Source organism: Stereum hirsutum (assembly GCF_000264905.1).
Source record: "Stereum hirsutum FP-91666 SS1 unplaced genomic scaffold STEHIscaffold_8, whole genome shotgun sequence".
Lineage (NCBI taxonomy): Eukaryota > Fungi > Basidiomycota > Agaricomycetes > Russulales > Stereaceae > Stereum > Stereum hirsutum.
In genome coordinates, this window is record NW_006763138.1 from 1,247,860 (window position 1) to 1,273,474 (window position 25,615).

At 49.5% G+C, this 25,615-nt stretch overlaps 6 protein-coding genes across 6 annotated transcripts; 5 read left to right on the forward strand and 1 right to left on the reverse strand.

Moving 5' to 3' along the window:
- Positions 1–729: 729 nt before the first annotated feature.
- STEHIDRAFT_58133 (OPT oligopeptide transporter) lies at positions 730–5,066 on the forward strand (the record flags this gene model as incomplete). Its single annotated transcript, XM_007304526.1, has 26 exons — positions 730–859; positions 929–995; positions 1,062–1,071; positions 1,164–1,303; positions 1,384–1,533; positions 1,600–1,643; positions 1,699–1,797; positions 1,867–2,022; positions 2,137–2,302; positions 2,469–2,542; positions 2,629–2,671; positions 2,783–2,838; positions 2,910–2,959; positions 3,034–3,107; positions 3,175–3,244; positions 3,312–3,423; positions 3,484–3,548; positions 3,647–3,703; positions 3,850–3,940; positions 4,007–4,117; positions 4,189–4,235; positions 4,301–4,324; positions 4,389–4,468; positions 4,597–4,644; positions 4,718–4,788; positions 4,879–5,066. 26 exons carry the CDS (start codon positions 730–732, stop codon positions 5,064–5,066), a joined length of 2,223 nt encoding a protein of 740 aa, XP_007304588.1.
- A 322-nt stretch (positions 5,067–5,388) lies between these two features.
- STEHIDRAFT_98472 (2OG-Fe-II oxygenase) lies at positions 5,389–7,338 on the forward strand. Its single transcript, XM_007304916.1, has 11 exons — positions 5,389–5,520; positions 5,575–5,669; positions 5,735–5,826; positions 5,889–6,124; positions 6,185–6,269; positions 6,333–6,427; positions 6,491–6,497; positions 6,558–6,664; positions 6,716–6,744; positions 6,808–6,911; positions 6,975–7,338. The coding sequence occupies exons 1-11, from the start codon at positions 5,438–5,440 to the stop codon at positions 7,086–7,088; spliced, it is 1,047 nt and encodes a 348-aa protein (XP_007304978.1). The 5' UTR covers positions 5,389–5,437; the 3' UTR covers positions 7,089–7,338.
- A 161-nt stretch (positions 7,339–7,499) lies between these two features.
- On the forward strand, positions 7,500–12,122 carry STEHIDRAFT_139869 (OPT oligopeptide transporter; the record flags this gene model as incomplete). The annotated part of the gene is made up of 36 exons (XM_007304917.1): positions 7,500–7,819; positions 7,890–7,975; positions 8,031–8,099; positions 8,184–8,239; positions 8,301–8,411; positions 8,465–8,498; positions 8,552–8,596; positions 8,659–8,695; positions 8,746–8,901; positions 8,955–8,997; positions 9,070–9,104; positions 9,168–9,211; positions 9,278–9,290; positions 9,352–9,375; positions 9,432–9,493; positions 9,555–9,591; positions 9,651–9,662; positions 9,722–9,771; positions 9,832–9,857; positions 9,911–9,928; positions 9,987–10,039; positions 10,096–10,193; positions 10,248–10,321; positions 10,377–10,386; positions 10,446–10,469; positions 10,529–10,568; positions 10,627–10,677; positions 10,751–10,831; positions 10,887–10,906; positions 10,964–10,995; positions 11,058–11,223; positions 11,307–11,400; positions 11,471–11,663; positions 11,743–11,835; positions 11,895–12,020; positions 12,085–12,122. Exons 1-36 carry the CDS (start codon positions 7,673–7,675, stop codon positions 12,120–12,122), a joined length of 2,298 nt encoding a protein of 765 aa, XP_007304979.1. The 5' UTR covers positions 7,500–7,672.
- Positions 12,123–13,988: 1,866 nt separating this feature from the next.
- STEHIDRAFT_59172 (glycoside hydrolase family 16 protein) lies at positions 13,989–15,430 on the forward strand (the record flags this gene model as incomplete). Its single annotated transcript, XM_007304595.1, has 5 exons — positions 13,989–14,085; positions 14,273–14,300; positions 14,365–14,551; positions 14,630–14,749; positions 14,837–15,430. The coding sequence occupies 5 exons, from the start codon at positions 13,989–13,991 to the stop codon at positions 15,428–15,430; spliced, it is 1,026 nt and encodes a 341-aa protein (XP_007304657.1).
- Positions 15,431–16,215: 785 nt separating this feature from the next.
- On the forward strand, positions 16,216–20,045 carry STEHIDRAFT_122092 (NAD-P-binding protein). Its single transcript, XM_007304918.1, has 7 exons — positions 16,216–16,538; positions 16,595–16,889; positions 16,949–17,603; positions 17,764–17,867; positions 17,987–18,116; positions 18,256–19,500; positions 19,590–20,045. The coding sequence occupies exons 3-7, from the start codon at positions 17,135–17,137 to the stop codon at positions 19,754–19,756; spliced, it is 2,115 nt and encodes a 704-aa protein (XP_007304980.1). The 5' UTR covers positions 16,216–16,538; positions 16,595–16,889; positions 16,949–17,134; the 3' UTR covers positions 19,757–20,045.
- Positions 20,046–20,429: 384 nt separating this feature from the next.
- Positions 20,430–24,405, reverse strand: STEHIDRAFT_169101 (OPT oligopeptide transporter; the record flags this gene model as incomplete). Its single annotated transcript, XM_007304919.1, has 26 exons — positions 20,430–20,617; positions 20,712–20,813; positions 20,878–20,900; positions 20,963–21,042; positions 21,105–21,175; positions 21,246–21,356; positions 21,420–21,493; positions 21,565–21,626; positions 21,692–21,756; positions 21,824–21,935; positions 22,001–22,070; positions 22,127–22,200; positions 22,257–22,306; positions 22,379–22,477; positions 22,544–22,617; positions 22,678–22,702; positions 22,773–22,779; positions 22,843–22,970; positions 23,025–23,180; positions 23,239–23,337; positions 23,391–23,434; positions 23,493–23,642; positions 23,703–23,842; positions 23,899–23,908; positions 23,970–24,036; positions 24,102–24,405. The coding sequence occupies 26 exons, from the start codon at positions 24,403–24,405 to the stop codon at positions 20,430–20,432; spliced, it is 2,385 nt and encodes a 794-aa protein (XP_007304981.1).
- Positions 24,406–25,615: the final 1,210 nt, after the last annotated feature.

Genomic DNA, 25,615 nt, shown 5'->3' on the forward strand with positions numbered 1-25,615 from the left:
TCTCCATTCAGCCTTCCTTCCAAACGCCACATATCAACTTCTCGATGAGGCCAGCTTGCATGGTGCTTTCTGGTCTCAACTTCCTCGACTTTTGCTTTGCCCTGATACGAATCGGATCTCTTTGAGCCTTATCTAGTCCTAGTATGGTTTGGCGTCCAGAGCACTATCAATGGAGCACTGCAGCTCCTCCTTCGATGCTGGCGCAAACTCCATCGTGTACCGTGATGAGCGGGACGGAGTATAAATAGCGGGAAGCATGGAATGGTGGTCCATATGGTGCATGCATTTTTACGAAAGACAATCATTGTACCCGGAGTTGAGAGGAGCCTGAGCATCTTCAATCCCGCCTTCGAACTCTTCCCCCTCCACTTTTTTCTCTGCCCTGCTATCCGTAAGAACATACATCTTTTTGTGGTTTTTGGATCTGTTCACTCTGGGCTTGCGCTTGTCAACATGGCAGTTCTTTCCTGGTTTGAGAGTAACTTACCCTGGACATCAACGACTCGAGAACGGCGTCAGACCTCGTCGCCTCTGAATAATCTAGATCAGGCTGAGTCTTCCACAGCTTCAAGCTCAGATATGGCGGCTCCAACCGCCGAACTACCCTTTTCTAGTCCCGTCACTCCTAGTGAAGAGGATATCAAGGCTGATGTTGACGTCGATGTCGAGAAGGCTGGCAACGATAGCTTGAGCGAGAAGGAAAGCCATAGTCAGCACGATGGAGATAGGATGGACGCCGATACGAAAGAGTTGACGCCCATGGAGTCAGCCAGGTGGGATGTCTCCGGGGACCGGTCACCTTTTCCGGAGGTGCAGGCTTGTGTGTCGACGGGTGATGATGTGGAGTTGGAGGTCAATAGTGCGTTCGATTTTGCGCTTTCAATCTTGTCCGTTAAATGCGTTGTTTAACTGAAATGCGAGCATACAGCGTTCCGAATGTGGTTCCTGACGACAATTTTCGTGATACTGTTTTCGGGAGTCAACGTATTTTTCTCGTAAGTACCCGTCTAATGTCTATGCACACTACCTGCTGATACGCAAACGAATGTGCGCACTAATAGACTACGCTATGTAAGCCACAACTTACCAAACACTCCGTCCTGAAGCTGAAGCTCCTGCTTGGACATTCGCCAAAATATCAATGATATCTCATGTCGACATAGCCAAGTCTGTCACTCAACTACGTTGTGGCCCAACTCCTCGTATTCCCCATTGGGCGGCTATGGGAGCGACTTCCTACGTGGAGGGTCGGTTTTGGACGATGGAGGTTCAGGATAAATCCCGGACGTTTTCACGTTAAAGAGTACGTCGCTTTGTTATATAAGCTGTGCTTCTCTTTCCAAAACCTTCAGTTCCATATAATAATTACCTCGTTCTCCTCAGACACGCCATCATCGTGATATGCGTAAATCTGACGAACAGTACGGCTTATGGTATGAACTCGCTGGTCGCCATGACTTCGAAGGAGTATTGGGGATTGGACTATGGGGCTGGTTTCGGAGTGTTGTATATTTTTACCAGTCAGGTTCTTGGGTGAGTTCTCTCTTGACCTTGCCTTGCTAGTCTGAGTCAAGTTGACTGACGAGAATATCGACCTAGGTTTGGGCTGGCGGGTCTTGCACGGCGGTGGATCGTGTATCCTGGTGTGTATATCTTCCTCGAGTATCCGATGTTCTCCCATGCTGAGTATTTCTCCAGGCGCCATGATCTGGCCGTCTTCACTCGCTTCGACTGTTCTGTTTCGCGCTCTACACGAGCCTCAGAATCGGAATCCTGCAAATGGATGGGTAGTAACACGTCAGTATATTGTACTTCACTCTGGAAACTCAACACTTCCATCGTCTGAACTTCGTGCACTCGTCATAGGTTATCGATTCTTCCTCTACGTCGTCGCAGGGAGTTTTCTCTGGTACTGGTTCCCAGATTATATTTGGACAGGCCTCTCTTCATTTGCCTTTTTCACTTGGATATGGCCGAATAATCAGAAAGTCAACGCGTTGTTTGGGATGAGCAGCGGTCTTGGTGAGCTTCCCTCCGCCTTCCATCTACACTTTAGTGATAATCCAGTGTATGATTTGTTCTGACTGGCGACCTCGTGGTGCGTGGCATATGGTTTATGGCGTACGTCATGTTCAGGTCTCCTTCCGATTTCGTTCGACTGGACGGTGATCAGCTATGCTGGCCAGCCGCTGACGACGCCCTTCTGGGTGACGGCGAACTCGTTCGCGTCGGTAGCATTATTTTATTTCGTTGTTGCTCCTATCGTACGTATTTCATTCTTATCTGTCTGGACCCAGTGTGTGTCTCACGCGTCTCTAGCTATATTGTAAGTATCTCTCTTGTCGTAGTAGGATACTTGAGGGCACTAAACGCCTTCGAATAAAGACGCAGGTGTCTGGTACTCATATTAGTATGTCCACTTCTGTGTATCATGTTTCGTTGTAAAAGGCGTCTCATTTACGGGTTAGTCTTCCGCTCCTCTCGAGCTCGACATTCGACAACACGGGAGCATCTTACAACGTCAGCAAAGTCGTCAATTCAGGTATGTATTCACACCCCGCACATACCACCTCTTATAACGTGCTGGTGTTGAGTTCATGTCCTGGAGTCGGCTGACGTCTTATGTAGATCTGTCGTTCAACCTCGAGAATTATAAAGCGTATTCTCCAATGTACGTTGCCTGCCTTGGTTCCCTATTCCCCGAAAGATTTCCATCTCTACCCCTACCGGCAACCGATCCTAATTTCTCTCAATCGATGACTATGCTGATTATTCATGGCAGGTATATCGCTATGACCTACTCGATCTCGTACGGGCTTAATTTCGCCGCTATCACTGGTGTGTAATATTCCCCTGCCTTCACATTTGTTCGACCACTCGACTAATGTATGGTGTCTTCATCTGTGCAGCCATTCTGATACATACCTATCTGTACAACGGGGCTGAAATATGGGCGAAGGTACGTCTGCTCAATTGTCGACTAGCTTCTTGGGTGGACAAGCCAAAAGGGACCGTGTTCACTTGTCTTCCTAGTTTCGAAATCCTGCGAGTGGTGGCGAGGACATCCATAAGCGGCTTATGAGCAAGTATAAGAACGTCCCAGAGTGGTATGTCATGGCTGCATCGACGAGGCTCGGGGATCGACGGCTTATTCAATATTTGTTGGATATATAGGTGGTATATGGTCCTGACTGTGGTCACCCTCGGCTTGGGTATCTTTACTACACGATACTGGGACACACAGGTAAGCTTCTCCCCAAAGCCGTTCTTCCAGACTATTTACACTTATGATACGTGTTTTTCTCGTGTAGTTGCCTGTGTGGGGCTTCATCGTCGTGGCCTGGGGTATCGGCGTAGTGATGATGGTGCCGGAAGGGATATTGGAGGGCGCTACGAACCAGAGGATATATCTTAATATCATCAGTCCGTACATTTACTTTCTCGCTCATCATCGTTCACGAGCTCAAGAGTTTATGCTGATAGCGGAACTCATCGCGGGATATATATGGCCTGGGAAGCCACTTGCAAATATGATGGTCAAAATCTACGTGAGTATGAAGTTATCATCTTGACTTTCCCATTGGTATCGCCATTGTAGCATTTGGTTGATGCTTATTGCCGTCTTTCTGTGCTATAAACTCTGTAGGGATATAATATGGTCAAACATGGCATGGACTTTGCGCAAGATCTCAAGCTCGGCCAGGTCAGCCTTACCCTGACTCTTTCCATGACTGACAAATTTTGTGCTGACGTATGTGATGTTCTTTTCTTCGTACAGTACATGTTCGTACTGCCCTATTTCCTTTGCCTCTTCAACCTCGCTACGTGTAGGTCCCTCTCATACTCAAGCCCACGACTCCTTACAGGAAAGTTAGCCCTCGGATTCTCTTCTGGGCGCAAATATACTCCTCAATTCTGTCATGTATTACTCAAGTTGGAGGTAACATTCTTTCCTTCCCACCTTTGAACAACGAAACTCACGCGTCTGTCTGCTTGTAAAAACTAGTCTTCCGGTGGATGCTCGGGAACATAGAGGACTTATGTAGTCCGACAAACAAGAATCGGTTCACGTGTGCTGGGACGAAGGTGGTTTACAATGCGAGTATTATATGGGGGAGTAAGTGCTGGATTATCCTTCAATGTCCCATGGCTACTGTAGTGCTGATACATTTTGGGCTCACCCTGCAGCGATTGGACCACAAAGGCTGTTTCAGAGGGGGCAGACGTATACGCAGGTAAGACTCTTCATCTGTAACGTTCTGTTATTGAGTAAGAGCTAATTAAAACGTGCGAGGGACAGTTGCCGTGGTTCTTCCTCATCGGCGTGAGTATCCTTTCGAAGCTATCTACCTGAGGGTTTGTGCTAACGCTTTTGGCTTGACGTATAGCCCGCGCTGGTCGTCATCTTCTACTTTTTATATAAACGCTATCCCAAGAGCTGGCTGCGTTATGTCCATCTGCCTATCTTGTGAGTAGTACCAGCTTTATCTTATATAGCCTACTAAAATATGGTTGTTGATCCTTCCGCAGCTTCAATTCCGCTGGTGCAATCCGTACGTCCAATCGCGTTGCTCCTTCGGGGGTCCCGACTTTGAGTTTCTTTTCTTCTATAGCTCCAGCGAACACTACACAATTTTCGCTCTGGTGCGCCTTCCTACCTGTGTTTCCTCGACATATTTTTTCTTTGCTAAATATACGAGGCCTTGTACATCAAAAGGTTCATCACTGGCTTTGTATTCAATTACTACATCCGTCGACGCGCCTTCGCATGGTGGAAGCGTTACAACTGTACGAATGTTCCTCCTGGTCCTTATGTGTCCCCTCCCTTTATCTCAACTACCGAGTTCATCCACTTACATATGCCAATCTCGTCCACAGACCTCCTTTCCGCCGGACTCGACACCGGTGTAGCCTTCGCCACCATCATCATATTCTTCGCTCTCTCCTACAACAAAATCTCCTTTGACTGGTGGGGTAATACTATCGAGACAATGGACACAAAGTCGACACCTTGGAAAAAGGTTATTAAAGGACAGCATTTTGGGCCTGGATCTGGGGAGTTCTGAGTTCGCCGGGGGTCGGTGGGGCATGGAAGCGTCATGGCTCGAATTTCTTTTTAATACATGATGTAGTCGTTAGCACAAAACATCGAGCGAGTTATAAAATTTTCAAAGGCGTATAAAGTGATTACTGGCGAAAATATTAAATAGGTAGGTCAAAACCGGAATCGCTCGTTCCATTGTGGCCCAACTTGAGCCTAACTATTAGGAGCCTGGTGCCTGGCGCCTGGAAGTTTGAACTCCGCTTACGACCCCGCTCGACGCCCTGAATTCGGTTTCTCACCATGATAAGAACTGAACATCAACCTCCACTTTGACTGTCCCGTCGGGGAAGTGCTTTCCCTAGACCTCGAGCCTGGGAGCCTGCAGTACTCACGATGTCAGCTGATAAGCCTCTTCAACGGCCTCTTATGTTTGCTGTGGAACGAACAGAGAGTACATTCGACGAAATCCCTCTGATGTGTGCTGCCTTTTATTCTCTGTAGTACTCACGAAGGCTCAAATCTCCGCGTAGAGATTTAAACGGTGCCAGTAGCAATGATCCTGACTTGCGTCGACAGATGGCAGACTCTATCCGCGACGCCTGTATCAATGTAGGATTCTTCTATGGTGGGCCTATACAGACATATACCGTTTTTATCGCGAGATCTCTGAGGAACGACCGTTTACAATAGTTACCAATCACGGTGTACCGGATGCAACGACCTCTCGTGCTCATGCTGCAGCGCAACGGTTCTTCTCCCTCCCTCTTGCCTCGAAGATCGCGGTAAGTCCGCACTGTGTCATCGACTATGTTTTGCACCAGGCTCATATATCCTCTATCTTTAGCTCGATATCCATAACTCATCGAATTTCAAAGGGTACACCGCTCTGCTTGGTGAAAACACGGATCCATTGAACAGAGGCGATCTTCACGAAGGGTTCGATATAGGATGGGAGGAGCTGTTCGAGTCTCAGTCTCAGCCAGCCACAGATACGGAAAGTGAAGGCGCTATGAAGGGCGAGAACGTGTGGCCCAGTGAGGAAGAAATCCCCGGGTTCAGGAAAGCAGCACTCGAATATTAGTACGGGGTTTCTTTCCGCCAATGCCGTTATAACGATCGTTAAGTTAGGTGCATGAATAGCCACGCGGCGATAAGCCTAGGCAAATACATGTTTCCACTCTTCGCTCTCGCGTTGGATCTTCCAGAGAATTTTTTTGATGACAAGGTAGGTGTTCTGTGGGCCAACGTCTTACAATGGTGACTGACCTGCAGTCGCCTTAATGCTTAGATAACGAGGCCTGCAGCAATTATGCGAATGCTTTACTATCCGCCTCAGGACGGAGACGTGTCAGACAGCACCATCGGGATAGGGGCACATACAGAGTTAGTCTTCGTTGTACTTGTCGACTTGGCTTGCTCATATTTTACAACTCACCGCTGTAATAGCTACGAGGTGAGTCCCGATCACCGCGTTCCTTAAACCTATATACTCACATTCTGTGGTCAAACGTAGTGCTTTACTATATTGTGGCAACAAGACGGCATAAATGCACTTCAGGTTTTGAATAAGCGAGGACAGTGGATAGACGCCGTGCCAATACCCGGATCGCTGGTCATCAAGTGGGTCTTTAGATGATTCTGTATCTTACTCTGCGCTAATGATCACACCAGCTTGGGCGATCAGTTCGCTAGATGGACAAGTACCCGTTTTTTCCGGTCTTATTTGATCGTGCGACATTGTCTCATTCTGCTCCGACTTACAGACGACGTGTTCAAATCAACGAAACACCGTGCTACTAACCGCACCGGCATTGAGCGCTATTCCATGCCGCTGTTCTTTGGCACGGATTACAATGTGAAGCTTGAGGTGCGTCGTGCAGCTTTGTGAACTAAATTCCAGACATGACCTACATACTGTTCTATGTCACAGGCATTGGAAAGTTGCGTTTCCCCCGAGTTCCCCGCGAAATACGAAGTCGTCACAGCCGGTGACTACGTCAAATCTAGACTAGAGGCCACTTACGCACACTCGAAGTCAAACTAGCTCCTCGGATTGGCCAGGCTGGTGAGAAGATACGTTAGGAAGACTTGTATTTGCAGCATGAACAGTCGGTTTCATCATCAATCGACGTTGACTAGTAAGTTTTGGACAGTGCGATGAGGAATGTCCGGCTGTAACAGTAAGCTTGGTAATGTTCCAAAATCTCCGAGAATTAAGAAGCTTACGATGTATTGGCTCTTGTCGGAACGGCTGAAATGCATGTGAACAGCGTGCACACGCTTGTGGCCTCCACCCACGCTCTCCAGCATGCTCCGAAGAGTGTCAGAATGCACACTCGCACGTCAAGTACCCGCAGCGTGCCTCTGGGTGTCTTCTAAGTAAAGCACTTATCGTGTGCATCCGCTCCTTCGCTGTGAACAACGACGCTCCTTCCGGGTTCCACTGTGCCATTTTAGCTATCGCTCATTCAGTAGCCTTGTCATGCGAGACTGATGAGAATTGTGGATCTCCCTATGTGGTGTTCTTCACATAGCGTTTAAAAGGTGGTCGCGCGAGACGGGCACCCACTCTGAGGCACCACCGTCACTCTCCTTGCATCGTACTCCCTCAAGTCCTGCTCTGGAACTATGGCAGACTTCAACGAGAAGGTAGCCGACCCAGTTGGAGGACGCACAGAACCCGTTGACGACGAGGAGAAGCTCTCGAAGGAGGATTTGAATTCTACGGAGACTGTCGATGATGTCGAGCAACTGAAGAAGACAGAGGAACTTGAGGTAAGTGCCAATCGGCTCTCCGGTAAATGTCACTGATGTATGGTTAACCACCAATGCGTGGTGGGTATAGGCTCGTCTCGCTAGCGGGGAGGCTAACGACGACGAGTACAAGGTCGAGACGGCACACGACGTCGCCATTAAAGTACTTAGTACCCGGTACGGATCCCCGAAGCCATGCTCGCCTCATCGATTTGCTGACAGAAGTGGAAAGTGACGACGTGGATTTACCGATTCTAACGTTTCGAATGTTCTTCCTCGGTCTTGGGTTCTCCGCGTTTGGGTGAGTGTCCGTGTGTTCCTAATGCTATCTCTAGACCTTGTGGCGCGACGAAGCCTCCCGCTGACGACTGTTGGGAACATAAAGCTCTGTGTTGGCGCAACTATACTATTTCAAGCCACAAACACTCTCAGTTTCTCAAGGTGCCACTGTTTGAGCGATAAGAATCCCTAATTATATTCCGACTGACCGAGAATCTCCCAGGGTTTCTCTTGATCATAACCTACTTTGTTGGCAAGTTTTGGGAAAAGGTCGTTCCACAGAAGGGCCTGTTCAAGTGGATCAACCCTGGCCCTTTCAACATCAAGGAACATGGTCAGTGGTTCACTTGCCATCACCGTGGTCGTAGGTATTCACAGTAAAAACAGCGGCTATCATCATCATGTCGTCAACGGCTAGCAAGTACGTGCCTTCTCTCCCGGTGTCACATCGGTCCTTCTTACGTTCTCGGACAGTTCTGCGACAGCCATCCAGGTCATCTCAGTCCAGTCATTATACTAGTGAGTTGTCACAATACTCATCATATGGTACCCGGATTCGTCTTTACCTGGTCAAATCAAAGCAACAACCAGGTCAACCCTGGAGTCGCCATCTTTACTGTCAGTTACAGCTTCTACCTGTTAAAGGACTGTGACCTGATCATTCACAGTTGCTAGCCTCTCAACTTATTGGCTATGGCTTTGCTGGTCTCCTCCAAGAAGCGCTTGTGTATCCCTCAATTTGCTTCTGGCCCACGAACATCATGTCCGCTAACATGTTCCAAGCCCTGCATTTCGATGGCGGTTTGGGCAGTAAGCGAACCAAGGTACGTTGACCGCAGGGGCTGTACTTTGGCGACTAACCTTCATTCCAATGTAGCTCTTCTGGGGCGTCTTTCTCGCCATCTTTTGCTACGAGATTAGTAAGTGTCATTTTTGGGGAGTCATGGCATGGAGGAGAGTAATTTCCTCACCGCCCCACTATCGTTTCGCAGTTCCCCAATGGATGTTCCCCCTGATGACTGGTTGGGTGAGTATATTTTCTTCATCTGCGTAGTCATACCTCCCCTAACTAACACGCTCATGCCAATAGACCATCTTCTGCCTCGTCGACCACAGTCACGCCACCATCCGCAAGTTCGTCAAACGATTTGATTTTACATTCCCTCTCTAAATATCATTTGTCATTGTCCGCGCTTTCAGCATCTTCGGAGGGGTATGTCTCGATTATTTATTCACCGTATGTCGAACTCGCAACTGATTATTGTGTGAAACAGGCCAGTAACAATGAAGGCATGGGTGTAAGTGCCACCAAATTGCTGCATTTGAGATGGAGTTACTCATATATACTTCGCAGTTGTTGGCTGTGTGCTTGGATTGGAACTTGATTGGATCATCCAACATGTATATTCCGCTATGGTTCGTACTGTGCTCCTGTTCGACTCAATTCGGAGTGAAATAGAGGCTGATCGTAATACAGGACTCAGCTGAACGAGGACATCGGTATCATCTTCACCGTGAGTTATAAGGCTTATTTTTTTGTCTTCAAAGACAGACATTGACTTCGATGGTGCAGTATATCCTGATGGTACGTTTTTCGAAGTTGTTTATCGGCTGGTGCAGTGGCCAATTTTGTCTACGCACTAGTCCGCAGTGTACTACGGCAACATCTGGCGCGGAAAGGACTTCCCCTTCATGTACGTTTGACTTTGTTTACATCATACACCATGGCTCATCAGATTTGCTACATCCTCAAGGTCACAGGCATTGTTCGACACCGAGGGTGTGTAAACCATATTCCCTCCACTTAATTTCCGTAATTTACCTGCTCGTCAGGCAACCAGTACAACCAGAGCAAGTCAAGATCATCTGTGATAAAGATGTCAGCACTGACCTACGAACCCTATGACAGCTGCAATCCTGACGAACGGCAAATTCGACCCGGAGAAATTCGCGGAGATTGGTGTACGTGATGCTCATCGGTACTCGCTGACCTACTGACCCGACGGTATTACTCTCAGCCCGCCTTCTTTTCGGCCACCAACGTCCTCAGTCTGATCACACAGAATTTGGCCATGGGTGCGACTACGGTCCATGTATTCCTCTTTTACTGGCAAGAGTAAGTCAAATATTCTTCTATCCACTTTGAGGGTGTTGCTCAGTGTTCTCATAGGATCAGGCCGTTTGTCCTTGCGCTTAATCCCTGGAACAAAGAGAAGACCATCGTACATGACGAGCATTACCTCAGTGAGTATAGGAAACCAACCGTTTATGACACCTGACTAATGTTCGGACAACGTAGAGATGCAACGGTACGCTCTACGAATATACTATCCAATATAGGGCACAGCTGACATATTTATATCCTCAGGTACCGGAAGGTACCCCGGTGGTGGTATGTGGAATTTGCTAACCGTTATCATGCAAGCCAACTCATATATAGTATGACTTCAGGTTCATCGCTCTTCTCGCCGTTGCCTACGGCATGGCACAGGCAAGTGACTTTATACTCAGTTAGAAACGCAAGTTGACACTCATTTTTAATGTCTCAGGCGACCGACTACACAGGAAACTCTCACTTCACATGGTGGCAACTCACAATCGTAAGTACTCATGGCGTGTACCAGTCGTAGTTCATCAGCTAAGATATCTAATATAACCCTTGTTCGTGGACAGATCCTGATCCTGTCATTATTCTTCACCGCCGTTTATGCCACTACGTCCGCTATTCTGGGATTTAAGCAATTCGGTGGAGGGGTACGCAAACGTCGTAATTTCTATGTTCTATCTGTAGCTGACGACGACCTCCCAGCTTAACGGATTCTATCAGATGTGAGTCACTCTTCTACAGTGCTGTCTAACTACTCTTATCAAAGATTATACAATCAGGATTGCGTCATATATGGCTCCTGGAGATCCTGGTATGTAAAGTCTATGATAATCCCCCGGTCAAGAACGCCCACTGATGATTATTCATTCCCAGTGGCGAACATGTACGCCGCACTCTATGGAGGCCAGCCCACCGTTCAAGGTATCCAGCTTCTTCAGGACCTGAAGCTCGGCCAGTACATCAAGATCCCACCCCAAGTCAACTTCGTCGTCCAAATCCTCGGATGCATAGTCGGCGCTATTCTGAACTACGTTATGATGTGCGGATGCATCTTTGGAGTGCTTCCTCGTGATGTTGAACTAGCTACTGATGGCATCGTACTTCTTTGATTTGCTTTTGTAGGCTGTCCATCATCAACGCGCAACGTCCGGCTCTCCTCTCCATTGCTGGGACTCGTCTGTGGTCAGGTCAGAACGCACAGAGCTACAACTCAAATGTACGTGGACGAGACTTCACAGACTATGCCTGTCACTTCAAGATGTTGATTCCTACGGGATGTTTTTTAGGCGATAGCGTGGGGTGCCTTGGGCCGAGAGATGTTCAGCGCTGGAAAGATATACTACATGGTCCCCGCCGCTCTTGGTCTTGGTTGCTTACTCCCTATCCCCGGATACATCCTCCACAGGATGTACCCCAAGAACACCTTCTTCGCCAACTTCAATACTGGTGTCGTCGTGCAATATTCATGTTTCCTCTCCGGTGCGTTTTCTCATTCCACTTTTCGAGTCCTTCGTACCACATCTCAGGCCTAGCATGCTGACCTTTGCGGGGCATGCAGTCGGTATCAATACATCGGTCAATATCTCCATGGCCATCGGCATCATCTCTCAGTTGTGGGTCAGGAAGAGGTACCCGAGATGGTTCACAAAGTGTAGGTCTATCTCTGCCCACTTCCATATCAGTATCCCTTTCACTAACCGTCCTGTGCAGACAACTACATCGTCGCAGGTGCCCTTGACGGCGGAACCCAGGTCATCAGTTTCATTCTCAATCTCGCCGTCTTCGGGGCCGTTGGCAACGCGCATGCCTTCCCCGATTGGTGGGGTAACGATCTCAGTACGTGTCTCCACTTTCCTCTACGAATATACACAGATCACTCATGATATATGTCGTTCATTAGGCCTGTCTGCGGACAGGTGCCTTGCACCACCCAATTGAGTATCAAGTGAATGCTAAGCATGAGAGAAGGGGGAGGTCAGCATAAATCGTATTCGCCGATTTGTATCGAGAACGGACATAGGTTGTACACGTCAGCTCCGTTGATATATCATGTTCTGTTATAACGTCCGTACGAATGAGATGAATTGTACGGTCTTCTACCAAACGATTCAGAACGAACAGGTCACGACTCCGGTGATCACAGATTCAAAGGCGAGTAAGTAGTTCGTAGAGCATCTCCAGAGCGACTTACTACATGTTTGGTGAGGTTGGACGTGTTTACTGTCCACAACGAAAAGATGAACATGTCCAATAACGAGAGGAAAAAATTTGGGACAAAGCTCGAAACAATGTGCGCCGATAATAATTAGATCTCCGTCTCGAGCTCCGCGATGTGGCGGTAGTTGTACATCTCCGCCACATTCCTCCCAGCCCCTATCTACCTTTACCCTCTCCACCGTACTCCTTCTTTGGATCTTTCTTCGTCATTTTATCATAGAGCTTTATGGATGGTTTTCCTGCTGCTTCTTTTTGCTCTCCAAAGCATCAGACATTCAAGCTTGAGTTGACTCAATGCGGCCAACCAGGATGGCAACCGTCAATCAACACATCATCTCCGAGTCTCACGTACCATGAGCTTGTGCTGGGCATGTAACAACCCACTTTTCACGTAAATACGACTGTTTATGGACACTTCTCCAGGTCAACGCTCTTTAACCCTCGTGCTCAGGCTTCTTAAAAGGTACGTCGTCGTCCTCTATCACACTGCCGATTAACTACCGCCGCTGTGTTCCACCAAATTGTTGAAGAGTTGGGGACGTTCCCGTACACGAGTACGAGCTTGGAAACCCAGACATATTTACTGTGAACATGCAGCAAAATCGGATGTTCTCTAGATTCTACTAACTTATCCTTCACAGTCGCATTTGATTTTTGGCCGGAAGTAGGAAAAACAAGAAAACGATCGTACTGCTCACAATGTTTTCATCTGAGGTCACTTGCATCAGTTGCTTCATAGATAAGTTGCCCGTTGAAAGACCTCTGGAGACGCGTCTCAACGCGTCGCGCACCTGCAGGAGATGACGTCACGCGCCATTTTTCTCCCGGCCGGCGGCGCGAACTGCCACGGCGACGCCACAAAGGCCACACTTCTTCTATGATGCTCACTGCCTCCCAACCGCGTCGTCTGAGCCTCGAAACGACGAAGATACTGACGGGAAAATTCACCTACTGGACGACTTGTTCCTCTCCTCCATCTCGTTTTCAAACCCGCAGTACATATAACTCGCGCAGCTGGCCTTGCGCATCTTTCGCTACCGACAAAGTTCAGAACCACTTGGCCGCAGTTCACCCAGGCATTTTGCACTGCAATTCCGTTATCCCGGCATCTTTGTGACGGTGAGTTTGTCATCGCCATCGCGCTCACCCTCGTTCCAACTCGTGCCAGCTGGGTCATTCAAGTACTCAAAAAGCTGATATCTTTCTTTACTCTCTTTCTTGCGTCATCATCATCGTCTGCCTCGACAACCCGTTCCTCGGATCGCTTCGTTCGATTGCCTCACCTCGGCGATCCTAAAGCTTACTTGTACCTTTAATCTCACCGACCGTATTCATCCAGCGAAGTTCGTCCAGACGCAAGGACAGCCCCTAAGACTGCGCACTGCGAACGCCTTGAGCACGACCTAGTCCATATCGTCCTACACGCTCAGCAGCTCCAACGCACGTCAGGCAGCATACATATCTAGAGCCCCATCGAGGCTTCGCGCAAACTTTGCAATTTGCTCCGTCTTCCACATCCCCATCTCGTTTCCTGTTCTTCACTCAACTCTCATCGCAATGCTGTCCGCACAAACAATATGCTGGGGAATGTTCCTTCCTGCTGTCGTCCGTGCCACGTCTTATGGTCTCGTGAAGGAGTACGTGGGGTCGACATTCTTCGATGACTGGAACTTTTATGGAAACTGTGCGTTATTACTTCCATTTCTCCTTTTACTCTTCGTCTGCTGTCTTTCGCGAGACAAGGAGGTGAAGTGCCGAGTTCGTGCTGCCTCCATGGACCCACCTTCACTCGGCCCTCTTTTGTTTCTAAATTTACCCAGAGTCGTGATTGGCTGGCTAATCTTATTTCGTTTATTTTCGGTGTGGCGCAGACGATAACCTGACCAATGGAGATGCTATGTACGTTGACCCTATCTCCATCATCTTGAGGGTGCCGACCGTCTGACCTTTCTGCTCAATATAGCTTCGTCTCAGCATCCGATGCCAGCAGTCTCGCATACGTCAATGATGCTGGTAATGCGATCATGAAGGTCGACAACACGTCCACAGTGGCCTACAATGACAAACGGAACACCGTCCGTATCGCGTCGAAGGATGAGTTCTCATCGGGGAGTGTCTGGGTAGCTGATATGTTGCATGTTCCGTTCGGTGTAAGTTGCTCTATCTTGCTCCATGAAGTGTTATTATTTATGGCTGGAATCTGACGAACTGGCTGCTCGGTCCTACAGTGCTCCGTATGGCCTGCTTTCTGGTCACAAGCGCCAAATTGGCCTACAGGTGGAGAGATCGACACGTTTGAGGGTGTGAATCAAGTCCAGCGTAATCAGTTCGCTCTCCACACAGAACCCGTACGTCACATCCCCTTCTTCCCTTCTATCCATCCGAATCAACTCTTCTGCTCACACTAACCATACTCGTTTTCCGAAACTGCGCAGGGCTGTACCATCACCGGCGCCAACCAAACCTCGACGCTCGTCAACTCGACCGACTGCTCCTACGAGTCCAACTCCAACGAAGGTTGCGTCGTCGAAAACCCCTCCACAGACTCATACGGCGCCGCTTTCGCCAGCGCAGGCGGTGGACAATTCATCACCGAATTCTCTGACTCTGCGATCAACATCTGGTTCTTCTCCAGGTCCGACATCCCCTCCTCCCTCGACGTATCAGCAAACTCGTCCTCCATCGACACGAGCGTCCTCGGCACGCCGACCGTGAACTACCCCGCGACGGACTGTAGCATGAGCACGTTCTTCAGCGCGCAGAGTCTGATTTTCGATATCACGCTCTGTGGCGATTTCGCGGGCGCGTCGAGCGTGTTCGCGGAGACTTGTACGGGGACGTGTTACAATGACTATGTGGTCGGCGATGGGAGCGCGTATGATAATGCGTATTTCGAGGTGCAGAGTGTGAGGGTATTCGGGACGTCGAGTGATGTGGTGGTTTCGACTTCGGGTGCGGAGAGGTCGTGGATGAATAGGGTGTTGGGCGCGGGTGCGGCGATTGGGGCTGGGTCTTGGATGTTGTTGTGAGGGGGAACGATGTGAACGGTGATGGTGCTGGTTCAACCATCCTGGTGTGAGGGCGACAAAGCCCTTCTTTTGCTCCGATATCTACCATACCTTGACCATACCCTTTCTGCGCTACGCCCTCACCTACCGCCCATCACCGACTTCTTCGTTGTCATATTGTTCCGCCTAGTCCCTTCGCACACGATAGACCTGCTTCCAAGTTCCGACAGACAGTTGCATATTTAGTCATTTACCCATTTACCCCCTGCCCACCTACGTATACTTTTGTTCACTTTTACCCGCGTACCGGCTTCTTACTTGTTAGATTTTTCTTCACCATACGAGTGGACAGTTTCGACAGACAGACATTCCTTCACCCTTTCAACCTTACCCAAATTCCAGTCAGCTACTAGCTAGCACGGCTCTACCTAGGCTGGATGACTGCAATTACCTACCTACCTAATTTAAATATGCAAACAAATACTTCTCAACAATGCCATCGAGGCTCTGGCACTTGTCCTAACTTTTCGTCGGAAACTCACGAGTGGCACCCATAACCCCTGTGGCCCAACTACACAATGTGCAATGAAAAATCTGGACCCACAGCGCTCTGAACCCGAATGCGCGGTCCTTCCTCGTGTCCTTAGAAAAACACATGTGCATGCCTTGTTGCAAAATGGCCCGCGAAAATCGCACATCGGGCCCGTTGGACTATAGACTACCGTCGGGATGAACACTAATCTTAAATATTTGCATGGTCGTACATGCTCTTGTTAACTAATACTTGCCAGTCGGCTCCGTGTTGTCGTAGGTTGTCGTCGAATGTTGTCCGGTGACGCTAAATTTGTATCCAGGTTTCCCTCAGGGTCGTACATCGTTGTGTAAACGATGGCACTGCTTACCGCGCCCGTTAGCTTCTCCATTGGATCTTACTACCTTGCTGCTTACGAGGCGACTCCGTTGAATATCTGCGAATTTATTCCACAGACTTATCGTAGGTATTCCTCGCGATTCAGAGAAAGAGGTACGAGGCAGGCTGTCTGCCTCCCGGAATATAGATACAACGTTCGGTTCCGCTGGGACACCGAGGACAAACATGGTGGCCGACGGCGGCCACGAAAAGTTGGTCGTATGTATTTTGATATCCAAATCCAACAGACCTCAAACGCTTTCCTTTATATCCAGCTCAATCCTCGGTGGCGGCGCCCATGAAGCCCGACGTACTTACCGCCGGCAGGGTCAAGCAAGCTCGTGCTGGGAACAGCGGGATCCGGCGCTTGCTCCAACCGTCTTTGCTCTTGACCTTGACCACCTTCACTTGCTGGAACTCAGCCAGGATTCTGCTCGTGTCTTGCCTGGACATCTTTGGGCTCCATTGGACGCGTGGACAGTTCAACGGTCAACTTGCACGCTGACACGAAGGGAAGGTCGTGTGCACGGAAAGTGTGGGGGTCCGAGCCAGCGCTCAGCATAACTGCCTGTACGTATTTGTCGGAATCTGGGGCATGTACACCAACCTCTCACCTTTGCTTCTGATAGCCTGCCTACGGATTCACATAAGGCTTCAACTCCGGTCCGACCGCCACTCGCATCACATCCATCAGAGCCGCAGACGAACAAACCGTCGGAACGTCGTACTTGAACGACCCATATACTTGTGGTATCTCGCCTAATCCACCATACCGTTCCCACCCCCTCACATTCCCAGCTTCATACCAAGCAATTATGTCCTGGTACTGGAAATACGTCCCGACAGACCAAGAACCACAAAGTTACCTCCGATGCAAGAAATACAAGTTCGCGAACGGAGGCTCGGATCCTTCTCGTCCCTCTCATACTGGTTACTGTGGTCCTACGAACCTCACCAGGACAGTCAATTTCTCCGACAGCGGCATCCCACCGATACGTGAGGGAGGGGACCATGAACGTACAGGATGGGATGCGCAGAGGGTGACACCAACAGGGATTATTCATGTGCCGAATGGTGCGGGGAGAGAGGATAGGTATAGGCAGGCGCATTATGTCGGCGATGGTGCTGGAGGTGCAAGTGGCGAGGCCAGTGGAAGTGGCGGTGTAGGATTGAGTGTTGAGCGCGTTACGGGGAGGAAGAGAACGAGAGAGGAGGAGCCATTGGACGTTCCGTCCTTATTCGATGTGAGAGGGAGGGTCGCCGTCATTACGGGTGGCGGAACAGGTGTGTCTTTCCTTCTTTGACTTCCACCCCCCTTTGCCTTTCGTGGAGTTATGCAGGCTGGATAGGTGGTGGTTGTGTAGAGTGTGGCGTTTGCGTTCATGTGGCGCGGAACTAGTCCAAACGTTAACGAACAGCGTCTGTTACCCCGTTTCGCGAACAGGACTAGGACTCATGTTGGCCACCGCACTGGAGAACAACGGCGCAGTTGTATACATCGTAGGTCGTCGACTATCCATCCTCGAACAAGCGGCCGCAGAACGAAATGTACGTCGCACACATCCTCTCGCCCCCCGCGACCAAGCATTGATGATTCCCTTTACCGTGACTGTCGCTACCTTTTCCGTACATATTGCTTCGTTGGTTTATTGCATTGGACGCCACAGCGGTATAGGAACATGATTCCAGTACAGTGTGACATCACTTCTCGGTCGGAACTTCTCCGTCTGGTTAACACAGTACGAGATCTATCGGGCCACGTCGATATACTCATAAATAATGCAGGACAAGCTTCGGGTGCGTGTTTATATATTTCTTTCTTACACCAATAATACAAGTCCATATCATTATCGTCATGTTCCTGATCCCCGTCGTCGTGTCACCCCATTATACACAATCATCCTTTTTCGCTGCTCTGACGTTGGGGAAAATACAGGATTCTTCCCGACGAACGACTTCGCATCCAATCCAGCACATCCCCTCCATCGAGCAAACCCAAAACCGACAGCTCGTCCACCACCACCACGAACCAACACCTCCACCAACACCAACGACCGCGACGCCACCGCCACATCTCCCCGACCGGACCCAACAGTCACAGTCCATCTCGAACCCTACCGCTCGCCCACTTCGCCCTCCGATTCTCCCATGTCTCCTTCCACCACCAACCATCAGCATCGACCCTCACCCACTTCGCGCCCCAGCCCCTCTCACGATGCCATTCCTAGTACTTCCACCCAGCCCGCTCCCAATCACACCACCCACTTCCACCACCAATATCAATCTGTTCAACCCGAGCCCGAAGAAGACCCAGACCAAGACCAAGACCAAGACCACGACCCAAACACGGACATCCTAAACGTCCAACAAACGCTCTGGTCCTCCGCCTCGCCCGTCGACTTCGCGCGCGCGTTCGAGACGAACGTGACCGGCGCTTATTATACGACCGTCGCGTTCCTCGAGCTGCTGCATAAGGGGAACACGAGACATACGCATCCGGAGGGGGTCGTTAGGAGGCCTGTGCAGGGGGAGGAACCGAGGATGTATGGCAATGGGGGGCGGGTGGCGGGTGCAGGAGTCAGAGGTGGAGGTGGTGGAGGAGAAGGAACGGGTGGTGGGTTGACGGGGCAGAAATTCGCGGAGGCGAGAGGGAGCGGGAGTTTCTCGTTTTTCGGAGGGACGCTGGACGGGCGGAAATTAGCGAATCCTACGTCTTTCTCTCCGCCGGGATCATCGTCATCATCACCACAACCACCACCGCCACCGCCAGCAGCAGCATCACTAACGCCGAGTGGAGTGAATATTGGGGCGTATGCGCAGCCTGTGAGGCCGAGGTATGAGTATGGGAGGTCGAGCAGGAGGTCGATGATGAGTGAGGGGTTTGAGGGGGTGACTAGTCAGGTTATCATGGTTTCGCCGGTTGAGCCAGAATGTAGGCGACAGATGAGGAGGAGAAGGAGTCCGGGGAGGGATGACGAGGGGAATGGGGCTGGAAATGGGACTTGGGGTGGGAGCGCGAGTGGGGAGACGCAGGGAGACGAGGGTGGAGGGTATAGTGTGCCGTATACGCTGAGTAAGATCGCGGCGGGACATTTGGGGAAGATGATGGCGGGGATGTTGAAGGAGTGGGATATTAGGTGTAATACGATTGCGCCGGGGATATTCGATTATGGGAATCGTGGTAAGTCTTTACTTTATTTTTCTGATTTTGGGTGTTTTTTTCTGCGTTGTCCGTGGTCTAACTGTCATACCATCTATATCCTCCCGCAGACCCCACCTCCCCATCCTCGCCTCTAAACGTTCCACTAGGCCGATCAGGAACCATAGACGACATAGCGGGCCTCATCCTTTTCCTTGCGAGCCGAGCGGGGGCTTATGTCGATGGTGCGACGCATGTGTTGGATGGAGGTGGTGGAATGATGGGAAGGGCTCCTTGAGTGAATCGTGTGTTTTGGTGGTTAGTGTAGGTGTTCAGGACCTAGGCTAGGGCTGCATGTGCTGTGGTCCTGTGAGATGGATAGTTTGTTGGGAGTGGTGGCGGTATCATGGTGACGCTTTCGAGATTATGCTTTTTGAGGACTTACGATGTGTGGCGGTGGCGCGCGGCGAGCCTGCGAGACTCGTCCTCTCTTGCAATCCCTTTGCAATCCCTACTCACTTGGGTGTTCTTGTATTTATTGTACTTACTATCACGGTTTCTCTTAATTCATGGTAAATGATAACTGCAGCATGTGTCTCCGAATCACCTCACCACCACCTTCCAGGTAGAAGTCCTCCCTAGTCCTCCCAGTTCGAGAATCGAAAGGATCAGAGTGCGGGTCGGAGTTTGAATTGCATTCTTCAATCTCGCCGCGCACAATAAAGAAGAACCAAACGAAGTCGTAGATAGAACGTTAAGCCCAAGGTCATGATAGCGTAAGTTACATCAAATACCAGTGAATAAACACACAACACAACAAACACGCCCCCTACTCGTATACCTTATAATTTAATCCATTTTAGTTCCCCATCCTCGATCTCACAAGCTGCACTCTCCAGCCCAAGCAACATAATGTCAACGAAAGCTCGCAATCTAGCCCATAATGTAGAACACTCCCGATCCGAACACAACTAAAACTCTCCAGGCCCTGGACCAAAGTAACTCCCTTTCGTCACGGTCTTCCAAGGTGTCGATTTCGTATCCATCGTCACGACGGAGTTGCCCCACCAGTCGAACGTGATGCTGTTATATGAGAGGGCGAAGAAGATGATGATGGTGGCAAAGGCGACGCCGGTGTCGAGGCCTGCGGATAGGAGGTCTGTGGGGAGAATAGTTAGTCTTAAATCGGAAAGGGGAGCGGTGGAATAGAACGTAGGCGAGGTGGTCAAGAGCGGAGGAAATAAGAGACGCACAGTTATATCGCTTCCACCATTGGAAGGCGCGTTGGCGGATGAAGTAGTTGAATACAAGGCCAGTCATAAACCAAAGAGAATATTGAGTGGTGTTGGCCGGTGCTGTACGAATAAATGGTCGGTAAGTAACTGGGGAAGCATTGCTCCGCGGGTGTAAGTGACATACGGATATTTCCTGCAGAGTTGAAGCTGGAATATGGGAACGAAATCAGTCAGGAAGTTCACAGTGCATCAATGCAGAGAAAGCTCACAAGATGGGGAGATTAACATATCTCAACCAACTGTTAGGATAGCGTCTGTAGAGCAAGTAGAAAATGACGACCAGTGCGGGCTAAGCAGAAAGAGAAAGCACGTTAGAATTTGGACATAACCAAGGAGAGGGAGTCAACTTACGCCTATAAGGAAGAAATACATGAGTTGGCTGTAAGTCTGTCCTTGCGCGAACAGTCTCTGTGGTCCGACGGCTGCAAGTGATGCGATTAGCTATGAGGTTGGCGCAGTTCCCAGGTAAAAGGGCAGAATATCGACACTTACTTCCCCAGATCAAACTCGCATTGTAGACGACCTTCGTGCCAGCACACGTGAACCGATTGGTGTTCTTCGAGCTGCACAGATTCTCGATATGTCCAAGCATCCAACGGAACACTATTGCGACCATCGCCATCAGTATGTAGTCCATGCGGAGCATTGTGTGAAAAAATAACGTACCACCCACTTGCGTGATTGCGGCGAGGATACTCGAGTAGATTTGTGCATAGAAGAGTATGCGAGGGTCGACTTTCCTGTTGGCATAGTATATGTTAGCTCATCCAACAGGTTTTCGCAAGAGTAAGTCTGGAAAGGAGACACGAACATGTACTGGCCGAGCTTGAGATCTTGCGCGAAATCCATGCCATGCTTGACTGCGTTGTAACCCTAAAGCGCATAAACAGTCGCCAATCAGGTTCGGCTGCACACATATACGAGGGTGCAAAATTCACATAGAACTTAATCATCATGTTCGCTAATGGTTTTCCGGGCCAAGCGTAACCAGCGATAAGCTCAGCTAAAGAGAGGTTGACAATGTTGTGAGGCTCCTGCAAAAAGTTGGATATGAAGAATGAGAAACGTACTGATAATGTTCAGGAAGACACGTTGGTTCGTCGTTCCTTGCAGGATACCCTCGGGAATCATCATGACGACTCCGATACCCCACGCAACGACGACGAAGCCCCAGACAGGAAGCTATAGTCAGACATGATTGTTTCAGTACAAGTACAAGCTTGGCCGTGCATATATGATGAACTGACCTGAGTATCCCAGAAACGGATGGTGAAAATTCCGAGACCAAGTGTGACGACGGTTACGATCATGTACCACCTTAAACACATTGCGTTAGATAGAAGTAATAGCCAGTTGAAGAGTTGAAGACATACCACTCAGGGACGTTTTTGTATCTGTTCATGAGGCGTTTGTGGATATCTTCACCGCCGCTCGTCGCATTACGAAGCTATTATACACAACGTAAGTCAACTCACACTGCGAATAAAAGAATTGAGTAGTCACCTTAGCCCAAATCTCGGCTCCATTGTAGAGATAAGTGTGTACAATGATGCCTTAGACCAAGAGAAACACTGGTCAACAGTGCTGCGCCACAACAGTACACAAGAGAAATGTGTGATATTCACCGGTGATAGCAGCGAAGTTCAACCCGTAAGAGATCGAGTACGCCATGGAGATATACATCGGCGAGTATTCCTTGTACTTCTCCAAGTTGAACGTCAAATCTGGGAGTAGAAGGTTCTGTCAGCAACAGTTTCAAAGTGTATGAGCACGCAGATAAAACAACTGACCAGAGTTGACGACCTTCGTGATGTTGTACGAAGCACCGGTGTTATCGAACGTGGAACTCGACAGAAGGGGAAGGCTGAATGATTGAAGAGTCAGTGACCTGATAAATTCGATTATGCCCGAGGGTGTAACTTACTAGTCAGAGTACCACACGCCAGAGTCTTTTGTACCATGATTTCGTCAGCGTCGAAAAGCTCGAGTCATATATGAGGAATAGCAGCGGAAACTCACAGTACAACTAAGTGAACCCATATCCGTGAGGTTTTTTTTTAACGCATGGAAAGATGATTGAGATACATACAATGGGAGCGATGAACAGGTAAAAAATCGCAACAGCCGCAAAACAGTTAGCCGTGACCCAGAAAGGCGTTGTAAGTGGTTGACCAGCATAGCTGATGACAGTCCAGTCGAACGAGATAGGAAGAAGACCTGGGTGTACAGAGTAAGCTTAGGAAATTCAACTTCGTCCGGAGGAGTACTCACCGAGACCACTATTCATACCGAAGATCGCGTTAACCTTCTGATTGTTGGGCCAAATCCAGGTGATAAACGCGAAGGAAGAAAGTCCTGTCCAGATGTAGTCTGGGAACCAATACCAGACAAAGCTTCCGGCGACGACGTAAAGGAAGAAGCGATAACCTGAAATGGCAGCCATAAATAGGTGTACAAATGTTGCAGAAACAGAGGGAAAGCTTACGGGTGATGACCCATCCATTGGCTGGCGACTCATCCTGGGGCTCGTGCAAAGCGCGGAACAGGACGGTGGAAGCCAAGGAAGCAGGCCAAATCATAGCACCTATTCGCAAAAATGAATACTGATGCAGAGTTTGTAGTAAAAAAAATTCCTACCAGGGTACACGATCCACCGACGTGCGAGACCTGCAAGACCAAAGCTGGACGGATGAACGTCAGTGGTGCAGTCCGGACCCAAAGGACTGCGGGCTCACGTACCCAAGGAACTGTGTAGTCAGAATGTAAAGGATACCGAATCCAGCACCGTAGTCCTGTCCCCAGAACTCTTCGGAAGTAATAGCGACCAAAGAGCCCATGGCGTAGGCGGTTGTAGCGGTCAAGTTTACGCAGATGACGATAATGGCATGCCTGAAAGAAACCGCGTCAGTATTGGGGTGTGTTCCAGGTTTCTGGAGAAAACAAACGCACTCTTTAACGTGGAAGCGACCTGGGTTGATCCTGAACGTCCATTGACCGAACCCTACACGCCATGTTGGGAGACGCTCCCATAACCGTCCGACGGGGAATACGAGCAATTGGGCCACAACATAGTTAAGAGTCAAACTCGGCTGCATTAAAAATTCAATACCATACACTGCATGAAAAAGGATTTTGAAGCGCTTACATATCGTAACCTGCATAGGAATATTCTTGAGCATCGAGGACAAGCAATGAGGGAGACAAAGGCGGACTTACGAGAAGAACATATTAACACCGGAGAAAAGTATCACAAATACAGTCACCAATACCCACATCCGGAAAGCTATAAGATATAAATACTCATCAGCATGGATCTTTGCATGAATAACAGGAATAGGACCGGCTTACTGTTGACCTCCAAAGTATGATCGTCAGTGACCGGTACACACGCCGCCACTTCCGGGAAGGGAGACTGCTCTCCGGACACGTCCCACTTGTACGCCTCCATGGGTGTGAGCTCCGTCTTCTCGGGCGTCCTGTCCGTATACTGAATATTGTCACGTTCCTTCTCGCTCAGGCTATCCGATTTCTCGACATCGGGACTACTCTGACCAGGGGTGAACGGAAGATCTGGTTCCGGGATGGCGGCATCTTGAGACTGGAACTCTGAATCGCGAGACGCCGTGGTCTTGACCCAAGAACGAAGACCCATGGTGGCAGGGAAACCTAGCAGAGAGGTGGAGCAAGGACGCTGCTGAAGACGAAGACCAACCGTGAGTTTGCAGGTCATTCATCACTATATAGCTCAACAGTACCGGGGCCGGTTGAACTTCTTGCGTTATCGAGAGCCATATTTGCGATTATTCGCGATAACAAGCGATATCGAGCACGATACACCGGGATGTCCAAATTTTAGCGAGCGCTTCTTGAATTTACGGAAGATGGCCGTTCCTTGGTGGGGTTTTGCACATCGACGAGGCTCCAGCGAAGGACGGAAGCGGAAGGAAAGATGGAAGGAGCTTCGGAGGTGTCCAAGAACCATGATGAATCGGGATTCAGGAACACGATTCAGGTTCAAAAACAGAAGCTGAGGAGTCCCCGTCGTCTCGAGTGGAGACAATTAGAGAAATTTTGACCTGAACTCGGACATTCATGGATGGATGAAGGCGACAAGATAGTAGATAGCACAAGGTGAATATGCTGGTCCAGACGGTGCGCTCTCGGAATACCTCGACGGTTCAACTTACTGAAATGTCGGCCTCTGGCGGCATCAAATAGGGCTACGCCGATCACGTATCCGCGCCACAAAGACGGACCAGATTTAGCCTGAACGCGTGCCAGTGGCTGTGCAATGTTTTCGCCACATCCAGGCACAGTGTCGCCTTGTCTTCACCAGACAAATGTTGGACAAATGCTCCCAAAATGCTCCACTGTCTTAGTTCGAGGCCGACGACAAACGACATCGCGCGAGGGATGGCAGCGTGCTATGTACAAGTTGATTGGAAAATTCATGCTTCTCGCTACGTAGGTACGTCAGTCAGTCAAGTCAGTATCTTTGTTGTTCTCCAATTTTTGAGGACCGACATCATCGTCGACGTCTAACACCAGCTCTCTGCGACGGAGAGCCGGCCTCGTTTTATACTAATGTTCCATCCGAGGCAGATGCAAGTGGTGTTGGTTCATAAAAAGGCTGTACCCGCTATATTCTTGTTTAGGAAATACCCAAATTTGTGAGGGAACCGGTTTTGGACCGTTCTTTGCCTCTGCGGTGCACCAATCCCATGAGTTCCATTTGTCGGAAAGGCGCGACCAATCAGCGAGGAATACGAAGACCGGTATCATGGGTCTAAAATCTAAGATCTGCGGACGGTGAGGCCTTCCTATAGCGACCGATAATTAATGCGCTGCATACAAGTTCAAGT

Excerpts from the sequence above, each read along its gene's own strand:
- STEHIDRAFT_98472 (XM_007304916.1), top strand. The coding sequence starts at position 5,438 with ATGTCAGCTGATAAGCCTCTTCAACGGCCTCTTATGTTTGCTGTGGAA. Across the intron at positions 5,521-5,574 it reads TTCGACGAAATCCCTCTGAT|AGATTTAAACGGTGCCAGTA; the intron begins GTGTGCTGCCTT and ends ATCTCCGCGTAG. Across the intron at positions 5,670-5,734 it reads CAATGTAGGATTCTTCTATG|TTACCAATCACGGTGTACCG; the intron begins GTGGGCCTATAC and ends CGTTTACAATAG.
- STEHIDRAFT_122092 (XM_007304918.1), top strand. The coding sequence starts at position 17,135 with ATGTCCTGGTACTGGAAATACGTCCCGACAGACCAAGAACCACAAAGT. Across the intron at positions 17,604-17,763 it reads CATTACGGGTGGCGGAACAG|GACTAGGACTCATGTTGGCC; the intron begins GTGTGTCTTTCC and ends TTTCGCGAACAG. Across the intron at positions 19,501-19,589 it reads ATTCGATTATGGGAATCGTG|ACCCCACCTCCCCATCCTCG; the intron begins GTAAGTCTTTAC and ends ATCCTCCCGCAG.